This window comes from Oncorhynchus keta, chromosome 9, assembly GCF_023373465.1.
Source record: "Oncorhynchus keta strain PuntledgeMale-10-30-2019 chromosome 9, Oket_V2, whole genome shotgun sequence".
NCBI classification, from domain to species: Eukaryota; Metazoa; Chordata; class Actinopteri; order Salmoniformes; family Salmonidae; genus Oncorhynchus; species Oncorhynchus keta.
This window is the reverse complement of record NC_068429.1, coordinates 32,602,558-32,621,166: the sequence shown is the minus strand read 5'-3', so window position 1 is coordinate 32,621,166 and position 18,609 is coordinate 32,602,558. Positions and strand designations below refer to the sequence as shown.

Here is an 18,609-nt window from a genome sequence, read left to right as displayed (position 1 = left end):
CAGCGTTATTACGAGCTTGGAGAGAAAGCTCACAAAGTATTGGCATGGCAACTGAAAGCAGAGGAAAGTAAGAGGACAATTAATGCCATAGAAACACTTACTAATGAGATATCTTTCGACCCTACTGAAATTAATAATACTTTTAAGAAATACTAAATACTATGAATCAAGCGATCAACTCCTTTCTCTCCTCTCTCAACCTCCCATGCCTGTCAGGGGAAGACAGCGAGCGCCTGAGTGAACACTTCTCAGTTCCTGAATTGTTGGAGGCCATTAAATCCTTACCTCCTAATAAATCTCCTGGGGAGGATGGCTTCCATCCAGAGTTCTATAAAGAATTTAGGGAGCTGTTGGTACCCTACCTTATGGAGGTACTTAAAAAAGCCAGAGAAGACAACTGCTTTCCAGAGTCCTTCTCTTAAGCAGTGATTACTGTAATCCGCAAGAAAGGGAAAAACCTGCTAAAGTGCACATCCTATAGACCAATCTCTCTCCTTAACACAGATTGTAAACTGGTCACCAAGATGCTATCTAAGAGACTGGAGTCATGTCTTCCCCTGTTGGTCAACCCAGATCAGACTGGCTTCATAATTAATAGATTGTCCTCCAATAATCTCAGAAGGTTCTTTGATATAATTCACCTTGCTAACAAAAACAAAATACCTAGTGTCGCAGTCTTCCTCGACGCTGAAAAGGCCTTTGATGGGGTTGAATGGCCATACCTCTTTCTCGTCTTGGAAAAGTTCGGTTTAGGTACCGTGTTTGTAAATTTGATAAAATCACTCTACAAATCTCCTAAAGCTAGGATTGCTACCAATGGGATTACTTCCTCCTCTTTCCCTCTTTATAGGGGGAACAGACAAGGTTGCCCAATTAGCCCCCACCTCTTTGCCCTCGCCATCGAACCGTTGGCTGAGGCTATTAGAACGTGCCCTGACATACATGGCTTTGAGGTGGGCCCCCATACCCATAAATTATCACTCTTTGCGGACGACCTTATCTTATTTCTAACAAACCCAGAACACTCCCTCTCTCACTACAGTGTTATAGTTCTTTCTCTGGATATAAGGTCAATTTTGATAAAAGCTAAATCTTACCGTTGTCGGTCTTTGACCATCATACCATCAAGCACAAGTTTCCTTTTAGATGGTCGCCTATGGGCTTCACATATTTGGGCATAATGGTGGATGGTAATCTGAACAACCTCTATAAACTCAATCAGGCCAGTTTGTTGCAAAAGGTGGAGGTTGACCTTTGTAAATGGATGGACTTACCTCTCACTCTACTGGGTAAATAATGAATTAAAATGAATGTCCTGCCCAGATTTCTATATCTGTTTCAATCTCTCCCTATCCCTGTTGCCGCAGCATTTTTTTCCTCTCTCGACAAGCTGACCAGACGGTTTATCTGGCACGGCAAAACCCTTAGGGTTGGCCTGGATAAACTGACCCTTGATTACAGTCAAGGGGGCTTAAACCTCCCCAATTTTAGAATGTACTACTGGGCTGCACAGTCTAGGTTTCTGGATCAGAGGTTTGACAATGGTCCCTCTCCCTCATGGTTGAACATTGAAAAGCTTGAGGTAAATGATGACACTGGGGCAGAATTGTTTTACAAATGGGACAGAAAATCTATAAAAACCATCGCAGACAACCCTTTAATCATACATTCTGTCCTGGCATGGTGCAAACTGCATGAGCTGTTCGGACGAGAGGGATTAATTTCCCCTAAAACCCCTTTTATGGAACAATAGATTGATCCCTATGTTTTTCCAGAATGGTAACTTTAGACCATGGTCTGATAAGGGGATCACTCTTCTGGAACATTGTTACGAGGAGGGAGTTCTTATGTCTTTTGATCAGCTGAAACAGAAATACCACTTGCCTAACAGGGACTTCTTTAGCTACCTACAACTACGAAACTTTATTAGGGTGACTCTCAATGGACAATGGAACCTACCTAAGATGTCACCTATTGAACAACTCTGCCACGCAGACCAACCACTGTTCAAGACCATTTCCCGTGTATACGATGGTCTTATGTCAGGACTAACTCTGCCTGGGCTAGATAAACCCCGACTTAGATGGGAAAAAGATCTGGGTATTGATCTTGATGAGGATCTATGGAGTGACCTATGCAGGGATGGGGTTACATCCACATTGAACTCCAGATGCAGACTGATCCAGTTTAATTTCCTCCATCAGCTCTATATCACCCCATCTAGACTGCACAAGTTCAACCCAGATATCTCCTCCCTATGTTTTAGATGTGGCTCAGATGAAGGAACATTCCTCCATTCCACTTGGCAGTGTTCAAAACTACACCGTTTCTGGCAGGGGGCATGCGATACCATATCCTCAATTTACGGGGTTGCATTCCCTTTAGACCCGGAGGTCTGTCTACTGGGTAACTTTACTAACACCAATCTTAGGCAAAGCCATACTATAAAGCTAACAGAAATATTGCTAGCGATTGCCAAGAAATGTATTGCCTTGAAATGGAAATTGGATTCCTTCCTGCCAGTTGTAATGTGGCTATCAGAAGTTAATAGTTGTATCCCTTTGGAGAAAATCACTTACTGCTTGAGGAATAAGTTAGACATTTTACAGAATTTGGAAACCTTTTGACTATAATGGAGAATCTCCCCCCACATCTCTTTGATTGAATCTATATATAATCCTCACATAATGTTTCTCACATAATGTATAATATGTAGCCTACGGCAGGTGATCCAATGTCTCGTTATTATTTTTTTCTTATTGTATGTTTGTATATATAATTATAATTATTTTTTTGTCACGCTCATGTGTTACAGTCACCTTGTCCTATTGTTGTCTAATATCTTTTCACTTTTGTTTTGAATGTTCTTAATTGGAAAATGCAAAAATAAAATGTAAAAAAAAGAGAAAAGAAATCTGACACACCCTGGTGGACGACAACAAATACAGGGAAGCTGTGGTGGCTGATGTGATGACTTTCTGGCTCAATAAACCCCAAGACACCGAGTGACAATACATATTTGTTATTTAGATGTAAATCAATGGGTACAATATGCATACGATGTTAGAGAGAATAAATAAATAAAAAATATTTTGAGAGAACTGCATCAAATTATTGAAAATAAAGTGAAAAAAGTATCGTTCTACACAACACACAATACCTGGGCTAATGTAGAGCGTGTGCTAAAAATGGAGCCAATCATGTACGACATACGGGCGAGAGTCTACAATGGACACAACTGGTATCCCGTCTTGTGGATGATTCTGAAGAACTAGAAACAACCTTGTAATAATATAATAATATATGCCATTTAGCAGACGCTTTTATCCAAAGCGACTTACAGTCATGTGTGCATACATTCTACGTATGGGTGGTCCCGGGAATCGAACCCACTACCCTGGCGTTACAAGCACCATGCTCTACCAACTGAGCTACAGAAGAACTTGTCTAAGATTTTACTTTATTTGTTTGAAACACCGTTTAATTGTAACATGTATCATAGTTGTTGTTTATATACTTAATTAGCAGATGTGTGTGTTTTAAAAATTCAGCGACACAAGCCTGTAAATCTAAACCAAATATACAAGGTGTTACATGCTTGGATCGTTGAGAAAACGGGGACAAGTATCCTGCAATGAATCCTAAATTGTCTGAATATGTAATACGTGATGTTTGCAAAAATTAAAAATTAAAATGAAATGTTGTTATTTGAAAGTGGCTCATTAACGTTATCGTACCTCAGAGAAGCAAGAATGATGGCAGAGCAGATGTTGAAAACCATTTATTATACCCCCTCTAACCCTGGGTCTTATGGGGGTAAGGAGTGTTTACAGGGAGCTGTAGCCGAAGAAACAGGTAGCCAGTTAAGCGCTGCTCAAGTGAATGAGTGGTTAGCAGAGCAGGATGCTTATACTCTACAGAAACTATTTCCAAGAAATAGAGTTTTTTCCTACTCATCCCTTGTCCCAATTTCAGGCGGATCTATGTGACATGCAGGCCCTTGCAGATTAATATGATGGATATCGCTACATGCTAACGGTTATAGATATTTTCTCTGAAATATCATTTGTAAGGGTCTTAAAAAATAAGAGCGGGGCAGAGGTGACCCGTGCCTTTGACTCTATCTTGAAGGAAGGAGGAGTCCCCAAGAAAGTGCAAGACTGATGGTGGAAAATACTTTTTTAAATAATACATTTCAGAAATTCATGAGGAAGCACAATATAGTACATTTTGCTACAGGCCCGGATTGGAAAGCTTCAGTTGTTGAACACTTTAACAGAACTCTGAAGGAGTGGATGTGGCGATATTTTACAGCTCACAACACGCATAGATATATCGATATAGTTCAAGATTTAGTAAAGGGGTACAACAGCAGCTACCATAAGAGTATACGGATGAAGCCCTCCAAGGTCTCTTCTGAAAACTATTTTCAAGTCTTTAAAAATCTGTATGGTTTGTTCCCTCTTTGCCGTAAGAAAAAGAAGTGGGGGACTTGGTGGGTGACTTGGTACGTATATCCAAGTTGAGGGGTGTTTTCAACAAAAAATATGAGAAAGGTTACAGCGATGAGGTGTTCACAAATTAACCAATGTCTACCGCGTATACCCCCTGTCTACAAGTGTATTTCTGTTATGACGGGGAGCTTATAGATGGATCTTTTTATGAGAAGGAATTACAGAAGGTACAGTTGGGTAAAGACAAAGTCTTTCACATGGAGGTGATTCTAGATCAAAAGAGAGAAACGGGTAGAAAATGGGTGCTGGTCCGCTGGAAAAACTGTCCCCAAAAGTTCAACAGTTGGGTATTAGAGCACGATGTGGTGGAGGCATCGGGGGTTAACTTAAACCCTCATGCATGATAAATACAACTTCATTCGCGTGTAAACAGGAGTGCATCATGGAACACAGCGGCTTCTACCTAACTCCCCAGTAATGCGTCTGCACATATATATCGTAATAACCAAAGTTCGAATTATACAACCAATTTTCCAAAGCCTATAGAGTTATCATAATTTTTCCAACAATTGTTTACAGACAGATTATTTCACTTATAATTCACTGTATCATAATTCCAGTGGGTCAGAAGTTTACATACACTAAGTTGACTGTGCCTTTAAACAGCTTAGAAATGTCCAGATAATGATGTCATGACTTTAGAAGCTTCTGATAGGCTAATTAACATCATTTGAGTCAATTGGAGTTGTACCTGTGTATGTATTTCAGGCCTACCTTCAAACCCATCATGGGAAAATCAAAAGAAATCAGCCAAGACCTCAGAAAAAAACATTGTAGGCCTTCACAAGTCTGGTTCATCCTTGGGAGCAATTTCCAAATGCCTGCAGGTACCACGTTCATCTGTACAAACAATAATACGCAAGTATAAACACCATGGGACCACGCAGCTGTCATACCGCTCAGGAAGGAGACGCGTTCTGTCTCCTAGAGATGAACGTACTTTGGTGCGAAAAGTGCAAATTAATCCCAGAACAACAGCAAAGGACCTTGTGAAGATGCTAGAGGAAACAGGCACAAAAGTATCTATATCCACAGTAAAACAAGTCCTAACTGACCCAAGACAGGGAATTGAAAAACTGAGTTTAAATGTATTTGGCTAAGGTGTATGTAAACTTCTGACTTCAACTGTGTTTCCAATGACATCAGCAGTGTGCATCATGTGATTTTTGACCAATTGTGAGTAGGCATTGCCTACTAATTGGTTGTCATTGGAAACACTTATCTTTCTATTTTTTTTACCATAGAAATTGGCTGTTTTCACATGATGTTGGGGTGGTGCTGGAGATGAATATGAAGTTGAAAAATTGGGAAGTTTCCCTTTTATGTTGAGCAGTGATCTTTCCCTTTATTGTCCACAATGGAAAGATCAATTGAGGAGAAGTGTATCAGTTATCAATAAACTATCAGTTGGGTAGCTTATCTGGCTGTGCACATAACCATAACCAATGGAAAAGCTACACGAAACACAGCTCCAAAAATCTTATCTAACTCAGTCACCATGGATATTTCAGTCCATGCTCAAGGTCACATATATTGCCTTCAAAAAGTATTCCCACCCACATTTTTGTTTTCTGACAGCCTGAATATAAAAGTTATTACATTGAGATGTTATCATTAATCGACACCTAATACACCATAATGTCAAAGTGGAATTTTGTTTTTAGACTAAATTAATAAAAAATGAAAAGTTGAAATGTCTTGTAAGTTCAGGAGTAAACATTTGCTTAACAAATCACATAATAAGTTGCATGGACTCACTGTGTGTGCAATAATAGGGGTTAACATGATTTTTATGAATGATTACCTCATCTCTGTACCCCACACATACAATTATCTGTACGGTTCCTCAGTCGTGTAGGGAATTTCAAACAGAGAGACCAGGGAAGTTTTCCAATGCCTCACAAAGAATGGCACTGATTGGTAAAAACAAAAACTGACACTGAATATCCCTCTGCGCATGGTGAAGCTGTTAGTTAGGCTTTGGGTGGTGTATCAACACACAAAGTCACTACAAAGATGCACATCTTTCAGAACTGTGTTGCCGGATATATGATGGTGATTTTAAAACCGTTACATAAACTACTTTCAGCAACCTTAACATGTATAAATATTTGTATGAATATAAGATTCAACAACTGAGACATAAACTGAACATGTTCCACAGACATGTGACTAACAGAAATTGAATAATGTGTCCCTGAATAAAGGGGGGGTCAAAATCAAAGGTAACAATCAGTATCTGGTGTGGCCACCAGCTGCATTAAGTACGGCAGTGTATCTCCTCCTCATGGACTGCATCAGACTTGCCAGTTCTTGCTGTGAGATGTTACCCCACTCTTCCACCAAGGCACCTGCAAGTTCCCGGACATTTCTAGGGGGAATGGCCCTTGCCCTCACCCTCCGATCCAACAGGTCCCAGACATGCTCAATGGGATTGAGATGGTGGCATTATCATGCTGGAGGGTCATGTCAGAATGAGCCTGCAGGAAGGGTACCACATGAGGGAGGAGGATGTCTTCTCTGTAACGCACAGCGTTGAGATTGCCTGCAATGACAACAAGCTCAGTCCGATGATGCTGTGACACACCACCCCAGACCATGACGAACCCTCCACCTCCAAATCGATCCCGCTCCAGAGTACAGGCCTTGGTGTAATGCTCATTCCTTCGACGATAAACACGAATCCGACCATCACCCCTGGTGAGACAAAACCCTGACTCGTCAGTGAAGAGCACTTTTTGCCAGTCCTGTCTGGTCCTGCGACGGTGGGTTTGTGCCCATAGGCAACGTTGTTGCCGGTGAGGACCTGCCTGTACGGACATTGCAATTTATTGCCCTGACCACATCTGCAGTACTCATGCCTCCTTGTAGCATGCCTAAGGCACATTCATGTAGATGAGCAGGGACCCTGGGTATCTTTCTTTTGGTGTTTTTCAGAGTCCATAGAAAGGCTTCTAGTGTCCTAAGTTTTCATAACTGAGACCTTAATTGCCTCCCGTCTGTAAGCTGTTAGTGTCTTAACGACCGCTCCACGGGTGCATATTCATGCATTGTTTATGGTTCATTGAACAAGCATGGGAAACGGTGTTTAAACACTTTACAATGAAGATCTAAAGTTATTTGGATTTTTACAAATTATCTTTGAAAGACAGGGCCTTGAGAAAGGGACGTGTCTTTTTTGCTTTAGTTTATATGAGTGTGTCTGTGTGTCTGTCTGTCTATCTAGATCATTGTCATGCTGTAAGACCCAGCCACGTTTCATCTTCAATGCCCTTGCTGATGGAAGGAGGTTTTCACTCAAAATCTCATGATACATGGCCCCATTCATTCTTTCCTTTACACGGATCAGTCGTCCTGGTCCCTTTGCAGAAAAATAGCCCCAAAGCATGATGTTTCCACCCCCATGCTTCACAGTAGGTATGGTGTTCTTTGGATGCAACTCGGCATTCTTTGTCCTCCAAACACAACGAGTTGAGTTTTTACCAAAAAGTTATATTTTGGTTTGATCTGACCATATGACATTCTCCCAATCCTCTTCTGGATCATGCAAATGCTCTCTAGCAAACTTCAGGCAGGCCTGGACATGTACTGGCTTAAGCAGGGGGACACGTCTGGCACTGCAGGATTTGAGTCCCTGGCGGCGTAGTGTGTTACTGATGGTAGGCTTTGTTACTTTGGTCCCAGCTCTCGGCAGGTCATTCACTAGGTCCCCCCGTGTGGTTCTGGGATTTTTGCTCATCGTTCTTGTGATCATTTTGACCCCACAAGGTGAGATCTTGCGTGGAGCCCCAGATAGAGGGAGATTATCAGTGGTCTTGTATGTCTTCCATTTCCTGATAATTGCTCCCACAGTTGATTTCTTCAAACTACGCTGCTTACCTATTGCAGATTCAGTCTTCCCGGCCTGGTGCAGGTCTAAAATTTTGTTTCTGGTGTCCTTTGACAGCTCTTTGGTCTTGGGCATAGTACAGTTTGGAGTGTGACTGTTTGAGGTTGTGGACAGGTGTATTTTATACTGATAACAAGTTCAAACAGGTGCCATTAATACAGGTAACGAGTGGAGGACAGAGGAGCCTCTTAAAGAAGAAGTTACAGGTCTCTGAGAGCCAGAAATCTTGCTTGTTTGTAGGTGACCAAATACTTATTTTCCACCATAATTTGCAAATAAATACATTTAAAATCCTACAATGTGATTTTCTGGATTGTTTTTATTTTTATTTATTTTGCCTGTCATAGTTGAAGTGTACCTATGATGTAAATTACAGGCCTCTATCATCTTTGTAAGTGGGAGAACTTGCACAGTTGGTGGCTGACTAAATACGTTTTTGCCCCACTGTATAGTTTGTTAACAAGAAATTTGTCGAGTGGTTGAAAAACTAGTTTTAATGACTTCAACCTAAGTGTATGTAAACCTCCGACTTCAACTATCTATATATATATATATATATAGATAGTTATATGTGTATATATATATATGTGTATATATATGTGTATATATATATATGTATGTATATGTGTATATATATATGTATAATATATCAGGGGTATTCAAATCTTACCCTACGAGGTCCAGAGACTGCTGGTTTTCTTTACGACCTGATAATTGCACCCATCTGGTGTCCCTGATTAGAGTGGAAGATTGGATTTTTTTTTAGGGTTATAGACACTAGTATACATGTTCATCTTGAATCAGTTGAAAAATAAACATTTCATCTACTGTACCAGAGCCCACCATGGAAGCTACTATGACAACGTCCCTCCCAACTTTATTTTTCTGTTACCATCTGTCTAGGTAGAGGGGAAGTCACTATGACTCAGGGTTATGGACATTGTGAAACCCTGGCTGGAACAGATGGGAGGGGTCTCCTGTATAAAAGGTGTGCTGACAGGTGTCTCTGGATCAGCATGATGACACTGGGTGTTTTGGTTGCCTCTGCCCTGTTCCTGGGGACCGCCTCGGCCGCCACTGTAAGTCCATTTTAGTTTATTTGGTGTAATTAAAGATTTTGTAAATGTTTTTTTTTCTGAAACCCAATTCCAAATATATTTGTTAATAATGTAGGTGTTTTAATGTAGCTAGAATGTTTGTTTTTTTTAACTATCTGTGGTTTTGATCCCCTTGTAGAGGTAATAATGATACAGTAGAAATATACAGTGAGCTTAAAGTATTGGAACAGTCACAAATGTTTTGTTTTGACTCTGTACTCCAGCACTTTGAAAGTGATACAATGACTATGAGGTTAAAGTGCAGTCTGTCAGCTTTAATTTGTGGGTATTTTCATCCATATCGGGTGAACCAATCAGAAATTACAGAGTCCCCCCATTTTAGGGGACCAAATTCACTTGTTGGGACAAATTCACTTGTGTGTTCAGGTAATAAAAAGTTAATTATTTGGTCCCATATTCATAGCACGCAATGACTACATCTAGCTTGTGACCATGAATTTGTTGGATGCATTTGCTGTTTTGATTGTGTTTCAGATTATTTTGTGGTAAATAATGTACTGTCATTTTTTTTGTCACTTTTATCAAAAATAAGAATAGAATATGTTTGTAAAAACTTCTACATTGATATGGATGCTACCATGATGACAGATCATCCTGAATGAGTCGTAAATAATGAGTGAGAAAGTTAGACTCACATGTCATACCCCCAAGACATGCTAACCTCTCATTTTACAATAACAGGGGAGGTTAGCAGAGCGGTGTATTTGTTCTTATCTATTCTTATTTACAATAAAAGTGACTCAAATGACAATACATTATTTACCATTCATTTCTATGGGTCATCAAAATAATCTGAAACACAACCAAAACAAACAGCTAATGCATCCCACAAATTTGTAGAGTCACAAGCTTGATTTAGTCATTGTGTGCTTTGATTATGGGACCAAATACTTTAATACACAAATAAGTGAATTTGTCGTAATACCTTTGGTCCCCTAAAACACTCAAATTAAAGCTGCTATTAAAGATAGTCTGCACTTTAACCTCATGGGCATGATTTCAAATTCAAAGTGGTGTAGCACAGAGACAAAATATCAACAAATGTGTACATTACCCAATACTTTTGGAGATCACTGTAGTTTCACAAATAAAATAGGCTAAATATGAAATTGTTTATACTGATAAAGTAACCAATAGTGAAATACAAAGGGTTAAGAACTTCACCTGTATTTTTACTCGCACTGCAGGTTTTTGACATCTTTATCAGCAACAGGTTGATAAGCAATGTGAATTCAACAGCTGAACACCTTTTTTGCAACAGTTCACTAATAAAACAAACTCAAAACAATGACACCACTACATGCATAAAACAACAACACTGAATACATTTGTGCATAATAAAAACAGTTTCACACTTGCATATATTACTGAATGAGTATTGAGTTGGTATCTGCCCTTTTGGGTGTGCATGTGTAGCTTGGAGTGGTGTACACTGAGGGAGGCATGGTGCAAGGGAAAAAAGTCAATTCTGATGGACTCCTCCGCACCATGGATGTCTTCAAAGGAATCCCCTACGCTGACAAGCCCGGCGTTTTTGAGAAGCCCAAGCGTCACCCTGGATGGGATGGTGGGTAAAAACATAATGCTTCCGATGTCCATAAGGCAAGGAAAACAATTTAGTAATACAGAAGCAGATTGTAAAATAAATATTGGACAGCCGTATTGGACCATATCAGACCTTAGCCTTCCTAACACTCATCTCAGTTGACTGACTGATTCTCCTTGTGTCTCCTTCCAGGTGTTCTTAAGGCTACAGAGTTCAAGCCGAGGTGCATGCAGCTGAACTTGCTCCAGTCTGACACCCGTGGCCAAGAGGACTGCCTTTTCCTGAACATCTGGGTCCCTCAGGGCCTCAGTGGTATGTAACATGCACCTGTGTCTTTCACCCGTACCTGTCACAAGAGTAGGATGTCTTTATCCACATATCAAAACATGATACAGTATGGTCTGCTGATGTTTAATAATACTAATAATAATATAACTATGGTGTAATTCTACAAATGTATTGAAATGTATCTCCTCCCTTCCTAGTTTCCACTGGGCTGCCAGTCATGGTTTGGATCTTTGGAGGTGGTTACCTGGTTGGAGGCTCTATGGGCGCGAACTTCTTAGATAACTATCTGTACGACGGGGAGGAGATTGCAAACAGGGGCAAAGTCATTGTGGTGACTCTGGGTTACCGTGTGGGCACCCTGGGCTTCCTCAGCTCTGGAGATGCCAGTGGACCTGGTAGGTATCAACTAAGGCTTTGCCTGGCTAGCTATGTGGGTGGTGGGTGGGTGGGTGGCTTTGGTATGATCTGTGCCGCATCAGCTTATGTATGACATAGACCTTTTCTTCATGTGGTGATTCTCAGGTGACTGAGTCCACTATATGATAATACTGATTAAGAATACGGTGTTCTTCTAACCTTTAATCATCAACTGGCTGTCAGAAACTTTTGCCATTCGGTGAGAGCCAGATGTACAGTATGTTAGTAGGGAGAGTACTGCTGCTGGCTCACAGAGCGGTCTTCCATGTCAGGTAACTATGGTTTGTGGGACCAGCATGCTGCCATTGCCTGGGTGAATAGGAACATCCGTGCCTTCGGAGGAGACCCCAACAACATCACCGTCTTCGGAGAGTCTGCCGGCGCTGCTAGCGTCAGCTTCCAGGTGTGGGACTAAAAAGAGAATTAACAGTTTTAATGCAGAGCTTTCAGGGCAAAGGTAGTCATGTCGAAGTACAAAAAAGGCCAGTACAAGGATGTTTCTTCAGTCTCAATGTTATATACTCTTAATTATAATATCATTATTATTCAGTGTCTTCCTGTCATAAAACATAAGTTTACTGTCACAGTGTGTAGTTTCTGGTAACTCGTGTCTATGACATTAGCTTATTACATTTGATATGTTTAACAATGAGAACCGGGAGACTTCTGATACCTTATTCTGAACCATGATGTCCTGTACAGAGTGATGGTCAGCCGAGTTCCTGAGACCTCTGTGATCTAATAAACAGGGTGATAGAAAACACTTGTACTTTAGACCATTTTAAGTTGAGCCTTTTTAAATGGTTAGATACAGTATATGTAAGCATATAATGATTGTAAGTAAAGATACTGTAGGTAAGGATATGGCTTTCGGCATGGTTCCTCCGTCCACAGTATTAACAGATTAGCAAATGCAAAAATGCAATGTACTAATTTGAGTTTGAATGTACTTTACACCACACAGACGCTTTCTCCCCATAACAAAGGGCTGATCCGCAGGGCCATCTCCCAGAGTGGCGTTGCTCTCTGCCCCTGGGCCATCAACCACAACCCTCGTGCCTTTGCAGAGATAGTATGTGTACTTCAGTAACATTGGTGGGGGGTATGAAACTGACAGAGATGCATGTTGGTTGTTAAAGGGTGGTCTCATCCTCCTCTCTCTTTAGGTTGCTGGGAAGGTGGGCTGCCCCATTGATGATCAGATGATGGCCTGCCTGAAGCTCATTGACGCTAAGGAGCTCACCCTTGCTGGTACCCTGTCCCTGGCTGTTTCTCCCTCCAGTGAGTATTCACTGAGGTTAAAATAAGGGGCGGTGGCACACTTTGAGAAAGATGCTAAGGAGGTTGTGGTTTGCATGCATTGATGCCTGTATAGATGAGCATTAGCCTGACGCTCACATATCTCCTCAGCCCACCATTTTACACAGGAATTTGGTGATGGCCATGTCCTACTCATAGCGTTAAAAGGTATATCTTTCTCTGCCTGCCTCCTCTAGCACCCATAGTGAACAACCTGGCCCTCTCCCCAGTGATCGATGGGGACTTCCTGCCTGATCACCCAGGGAAACTGTTCCACAACGCTGCTGACATTGACTACCTTGCAGGGGTCAACAGCATGGATGCCCACCTATTCACTGGATTAGATATACCCGCCGTCAACAAGCCACTCGCTAACCTCCCTCTGTGAGTGACTTTGGGCTGATTGGTTACCTGGGAGGAGGAGGGTAGTCTGTTCAGTGTTGGCCATGTGCATTGTGTAGCTTAAATGGGACAGCAGATGTACCCACAAAGCATTTTATAGAAGCAACCAAGTCTAACTAACAAGTAGGAGTAGAATAAAACATGTATTCAAAAGAGTAAGGTTATCAGTTTGGGCAGGTCCCTAACACAGTTGGCTTAAGAAGGGTTTTTTAGATCTCTTGAGACTAATCTCTCGCTTCCTCACTGAAGGTCAGATGTGAAACTGCTCCTGGGTTCTTTGACTAAGAAGGGAGAGGCCTCTATCAATAGCGCTTTCGCAGAGTACACTGCAGACTGGGGCGATAAGCCCAGTCAGGAGACCATCAAGAAGACTGTTGTTATGATCGAGACTGACTACGTCTTCCTGGTTCCTACCCAGGCTGCTCTCTATCTGCACGCCTCCAATGCCCAGTGAGTCTACCTCCTTGTTACTCTAGCACAGCCCTTCTCCCCCAGTATGTGCTGCTTCCTGTCCCAGCGTCACATATCGGATATCTAATCTTTCCCCCTCTCCATGCCCTATCCCAGAAGTGCACGCACCTACTCCTACCTGTTCTCAGAGCCCAGCCGCATGTCCGGGATAGTTCTACCTTTCCCTAGCTGGATGGAGGCTGACCACGCTGATGACCTGCAGTTTGTGTTCGGCAAGCCCTTCTCCACGCCCCTGGCATACTGGCCCAAGTACCGCAATGTCTCCAAATACTTTATCGCCTACTGGACCAACTTCGCCAGGACCGGGTAAGAAAGAGCTGCAGAGCAATCATATACAGTAATCACACCCTGTGGGGGATATATACACTGCTCAAAAAAATAAATGGAACACTTAAACAACACAATGTAACTCCAAGTCAATCACAATTCTGTGAAATCAAACTGTCCACTTAGGAAGCAACACTGATTGACAATAAATTTCACATGCTGTTGTGCAAATGGAATAGAAAACAGGTGGAAATTATAGGCAATTAGCAAGACACCCCCAATAAAGGAGTGGTTCTGCAGGTGGTGACCACAGACCACTTCTCAGTTCCTATGCTTCCTGGCTGATGTTTTGGTCACTTTTGAATGCTGCCGGTGCTATCACTCTAGTGGTAGCATGAGACTGAGTCTACAACCCACACAAGTGGCTCAGGTAGTGCAGCTCATCCAGGATGGCACATCAATGCGAGCTGTGGCAAGAAGGTTTGCTATGTCTGTCAGTGTAGTGTCCAGAGCATGGAGGCGCTACCAGGAGACAGGCCAGTACATCAGGAGACGTGGAGGAGGCCGTAGGAGGGCAACAACCCAGCAGCAGGACCGCTACCTCCGCCTTTGTGCAAGGAGGAGCAGGAGGAGCACTGCCAGAGCCCTGCAAAATGACCTGCAGCAGGCCACAAATGTGCATGCGTCTGCTAAAATGGTCAGAAACAGACTCCATGAGGGTGGTATGAGGGCCCGACGTCCACAGGTGGGGGTTGTGCTTACAGCACAACACCGTGCAGGACGTTTGGCATTTGCCAGAGAACACCAAGATTGGCAAATTCGCCACTGGCGCCCTGTGCTCTTCACAGATGAAAGCAGGTTCACACTGAGCACATGTGACAGACGTGACAGAGTCTGGAGACACCGTGGAGAACGTTCTGCTGCCTGCAACATCCTCCAGCATGACCGGTTTGACGGTGGGTCAGTCATGGTGTGGGGTGGCATTTCTTTGGGGGGCCGCACAGCCCTCCATGTGCACGCCAGAGGTAGCCTGACTGCCATTAGGGAACCGAGATGAGATTCTCAGACCCCTTGTGAGACCATATCCTGGTGCCCTGGGTTCCTCCTAATGCAAGACAATGCTAGACCTCATGTGGCTGGAGTGTGTCAGCAGTTCCTGCAAGAGGAAGGCATTGATGCTATGGACTGGCCGCCCGTTCCCCAGACCTGAATCCAATTGAGCACATTTGGGACATCATGTCTCGCTCCATCCACCAACGCCACGTTGCACCACAGACTGTCCAGGAGTTGGCGGATGCTTTAGTCCAGGTCTGGGAGGAGATCCCTCAGGAGACCATCCGCCACCTCATCAGGAGCATGCCCAGGCATTGTAGAGAGGTCATACAGGCACGTGGAGGCCACACACACTACTGAGCCTCATTTTGACTTGTTTTAAGGACATGACATCAAAGTTGGATCAGCCTGTAGTGTGGTTTTCCACTTTAATTTTGAGTATGACTCCAAATCCAGACCTCCATGGGTTGATAAATTTGATTTCCATTGATCATTTTTGTGTGATTTTGTTGTCAGCACATTCAACTATGTAAAGAAAAAAGTATTTAATAAGAATATTTAATTCATTCAGATCTAGGATGTGCTATTTTAGTGTTCCCTTTATTTTTTTTAGAGCAGTGTATATATATATATATACATACAGTATCAGCCAACCTGTGGGCACACCTACTCATATACATTGTAGCATAATAGTGAGGACATCAAAAGTATGTATTAACACATATGGAATCATGTAGTAACCAAAAAAGTGTTAAACAAATAAACATAGATTTTAGATTCTTCAAAGTAGAATCCTTTGCCTTGATGATAGCTTTGCACACTCTTGGTATTCTCTCAACCAGCTTCACCTGGAATGCTTTTCCAACAGTCTTGAAGGAGTTCCCACATATGCTGAGCACTTGTTGGCTGCTTTTCCTTTACTCTGCGGTCCAACTCATCCAAATAATCTCAGTTGGGTTGAGGTTGGGTGATTGTGGAGGCCAGGTCATCTGATGCAGCACTCCATCCCTCTCCTTGGTCAAATAGCCCTTACACATGATAGTGCCAATAAGCACAAACCAGATGGGATGGCGTATCGCTGCAGAATGCTGTGGTAGCCATGCTGGTTAAGTGTGCCTTGAATTCTAAATAAATCACTGACAGTGTCACCAGCAAAGCACCCCCACACGTCACACTTCCTCCTCCGTGCTTCACGGTGGGAACCACACATGCAGAGATCATCTGTTCACCTACTCTGCGTCTCACAAACACACAGCGGTTGGAACCAAAACTCTCAAATTTGGACTGATCAGACCAAAGCACAGATCTCGACCGGTCTAATGTCCATTGGTCGTGTTTCTTGTCCCAGGCAAGATTCTTATTATTATTGGTGTTCTTTAGTAGTGGTTTCTTTGCAGCAATTTGACCGTTAAGGCCATATTCACGCGGTCTCCTCTGAACAGTTGATGTCGAGATGTGTTTGTTACTCTGAAGCATTTATTTGGGCTGCAATTTCTGAGGCTGGTAACTCTATTGAACGTATCCTCTGCAGCAGAGGTAACTCTGGGTCTTCCTTTCCTGTTAGCGGTCCTCGTGAGAGCTAGTTTCATCATAGCACTTGATTTTTTTGTTGAAGAATATCAAATTTGTTTAACTCTTTTTAGTTTACTGCATGACTCCATATGTGTTATTTCATAGTTTTGATGTCTTCACTATTATTCTACAATGTAGAAACAGTCCAAATAAAGAAACTCTTGAATGAGTAGGTGTGTCCAAACTTTTGAGTGTGTGTGTGGCAATTTAAAAGAAAATACCATTTCAAGTTCGAAAATGATATTATCCTCATAGAAAACGATGATAAATCGAATGTTCTCACCATTATGTTTTTCTTACCATCCTCAACCCCTTTCCCACCACAGAGACCCCAACAAGGGGGAGTCCAATGTGCCTGTAACCTGGCCTGCATACACGACCTCTGGGCAAAAGTACCTGGAGATCAACGCCAAAATGAACAGGAACTCCGTCCATGAGAAGATGAGGGTGCGCTTTGTGAACTGGTGGTCTAACACCCTTCCCTCCATCTGAGGTAGTTCTCACTGAGCACAGGCTCCCTGATGCATAATTGACATCATGCTACATTCACAGCTGTACAGATTGGTCTTGTTATGTCACAAATAAATGCAAGGCTACTAGTACCACCAGATGGATTTCCGATTGTAACCATTTTTTCTTCATAAGTAAATTAATGCAATTAAGAAGTCTTCCCTGTTGTCTGTTTTTAATACTGTCCAGTCACCAGTGAAAGGTGTTTTTGTTTGTATTTATCAAGAAATGGTTGTATATGTACATTATAAACTCCTTACTATTATATATATATATCAAAGACCGATGGTGATAGAAATAGTAGCATGTTGGGGTATACCTATTCACCCAAATTGCATCAGAGTTTACAATGGAGTTGTTTTTCTCTGATTAGTTGCAGTACTTATTTTGGCCACCATAGATCACCGAAAATGTACTAATGGAATATGGTTCAATCCGAGATTAGATGAGTTGCTCACAGTCACTAGGGGGTTGACATTTTTTGGGAAGAAGGTGCAGTTAGAACCAGAGCCTATAAACTGAAAAACCCTATTACAGAATCTTGACCAGTGGCATGAACGCGTACCCAGCTTCAGCCCAGCTTGCAGCTTGAAACAAAAAGGGAATCAGGTTCTTAGCCGAGGGACTTGAAAATATATACAATATTCTTTACCACAGGACACTTCAACAATTGACTATCCTGGCAAGTAAAGAAAAAGGAGGCGAGCACTCCGTTTTTGCATAAATCATCCGATATTTATTTACGGGACATGGACAGGTGTAAGCATAAATCCTAGTCCCCAGATTCTAGGAGATGGTCCAGTGTCCTATTGTGACAGCTATATGGCTGACATATAGACAAGACCATGTGTGTGCAAGTGTTGCAAAATAAATGTACACATACAGTACCAGTCAAAAGTTTGGACACACCTACTCATTTCAGGTTTTTCTTTATTTGTACTATTTTCTAGATTCTAGAGTAGACATTGAAACTATGAAATAACACATATGAAATAATGTAGTAACCAAAAAAGTAAGTAGCCACTCTTTGCCTTGATGACAGCATATACCCATGTGAGTGATTGAAAGATGAACAAGGTCCACACTCCAGTCCAGTTGGTGGAGGTAATGCACCTTAAAGGTTGTTGCCAACTGCCATATAAAATCAACAACATCAAATCAAACAACCACCCACATGTCACAGTTTAGAGTAATTCTTCGTCAGTGATGAACACCCAACAATACCTGTACATGTAATATTTGCTGGTGGGTATGACTAGAAAG

General features: G+C 42.1%; 1 protein-coding gene across 1 annotated transcript; it reads left to right on the top strand.

Annotated features, from left to right (window-relative positions):
- The first annotated feature begins 5,316 nt into the window (after positions 1-5,316).
- Positions 5,317-17,506, top strand: LOC118387578 (bile salt-activated lipase-like). The gene is made up of 12 exons (XM_035776081.2): positions 5,317-5,341; positions 9,307-9,482; positions 10,938-11,088; positions 11,260-11,379; positions 11,553-11,750; positions 12,045-12,175; positions 12,737-12,844; positions 12,939-13,053; positions 13,269-13,455; positions 13,723-13,923; positions 14,041-14,250; positions 17,163-17,506. Exons 1-12 carry the CDS (start codon positions 5,332-5,334, stop codon positions 17,326-17,328), a joined length of 1,773 nt encoding a protein of 590 aa, XP_035631974.2. The 5' UTR covers positions 5,317-5,331; the 3' UTR covers positions 17,329-17,506.
- Positions 17,507-18,609: the final 1,103 nt, after the last annotated feature.

What these genes read in the sequence shown, in the direction of transcription:
- LOC118387578 (XM_035776081.2), top strand. An exon ending in CTGCTAGCGTCAGCTTCCAG is followed by an intron (nt 12,176 to 12,736) that starts GTGTGGGACTAA and finishes TACACCACACAG; the next exon opens with ACGCTTTCTCCCCATAACAA. An exon ending in CCTGGCTGTTTCTCCCTCCA is followed by an intron (nt 13,054 to 13,268) that starts GTGAGTATTCAC and finishes TGCCTCCTCTAG; the next exon opens with CACCCATAGTGAACAACCTG.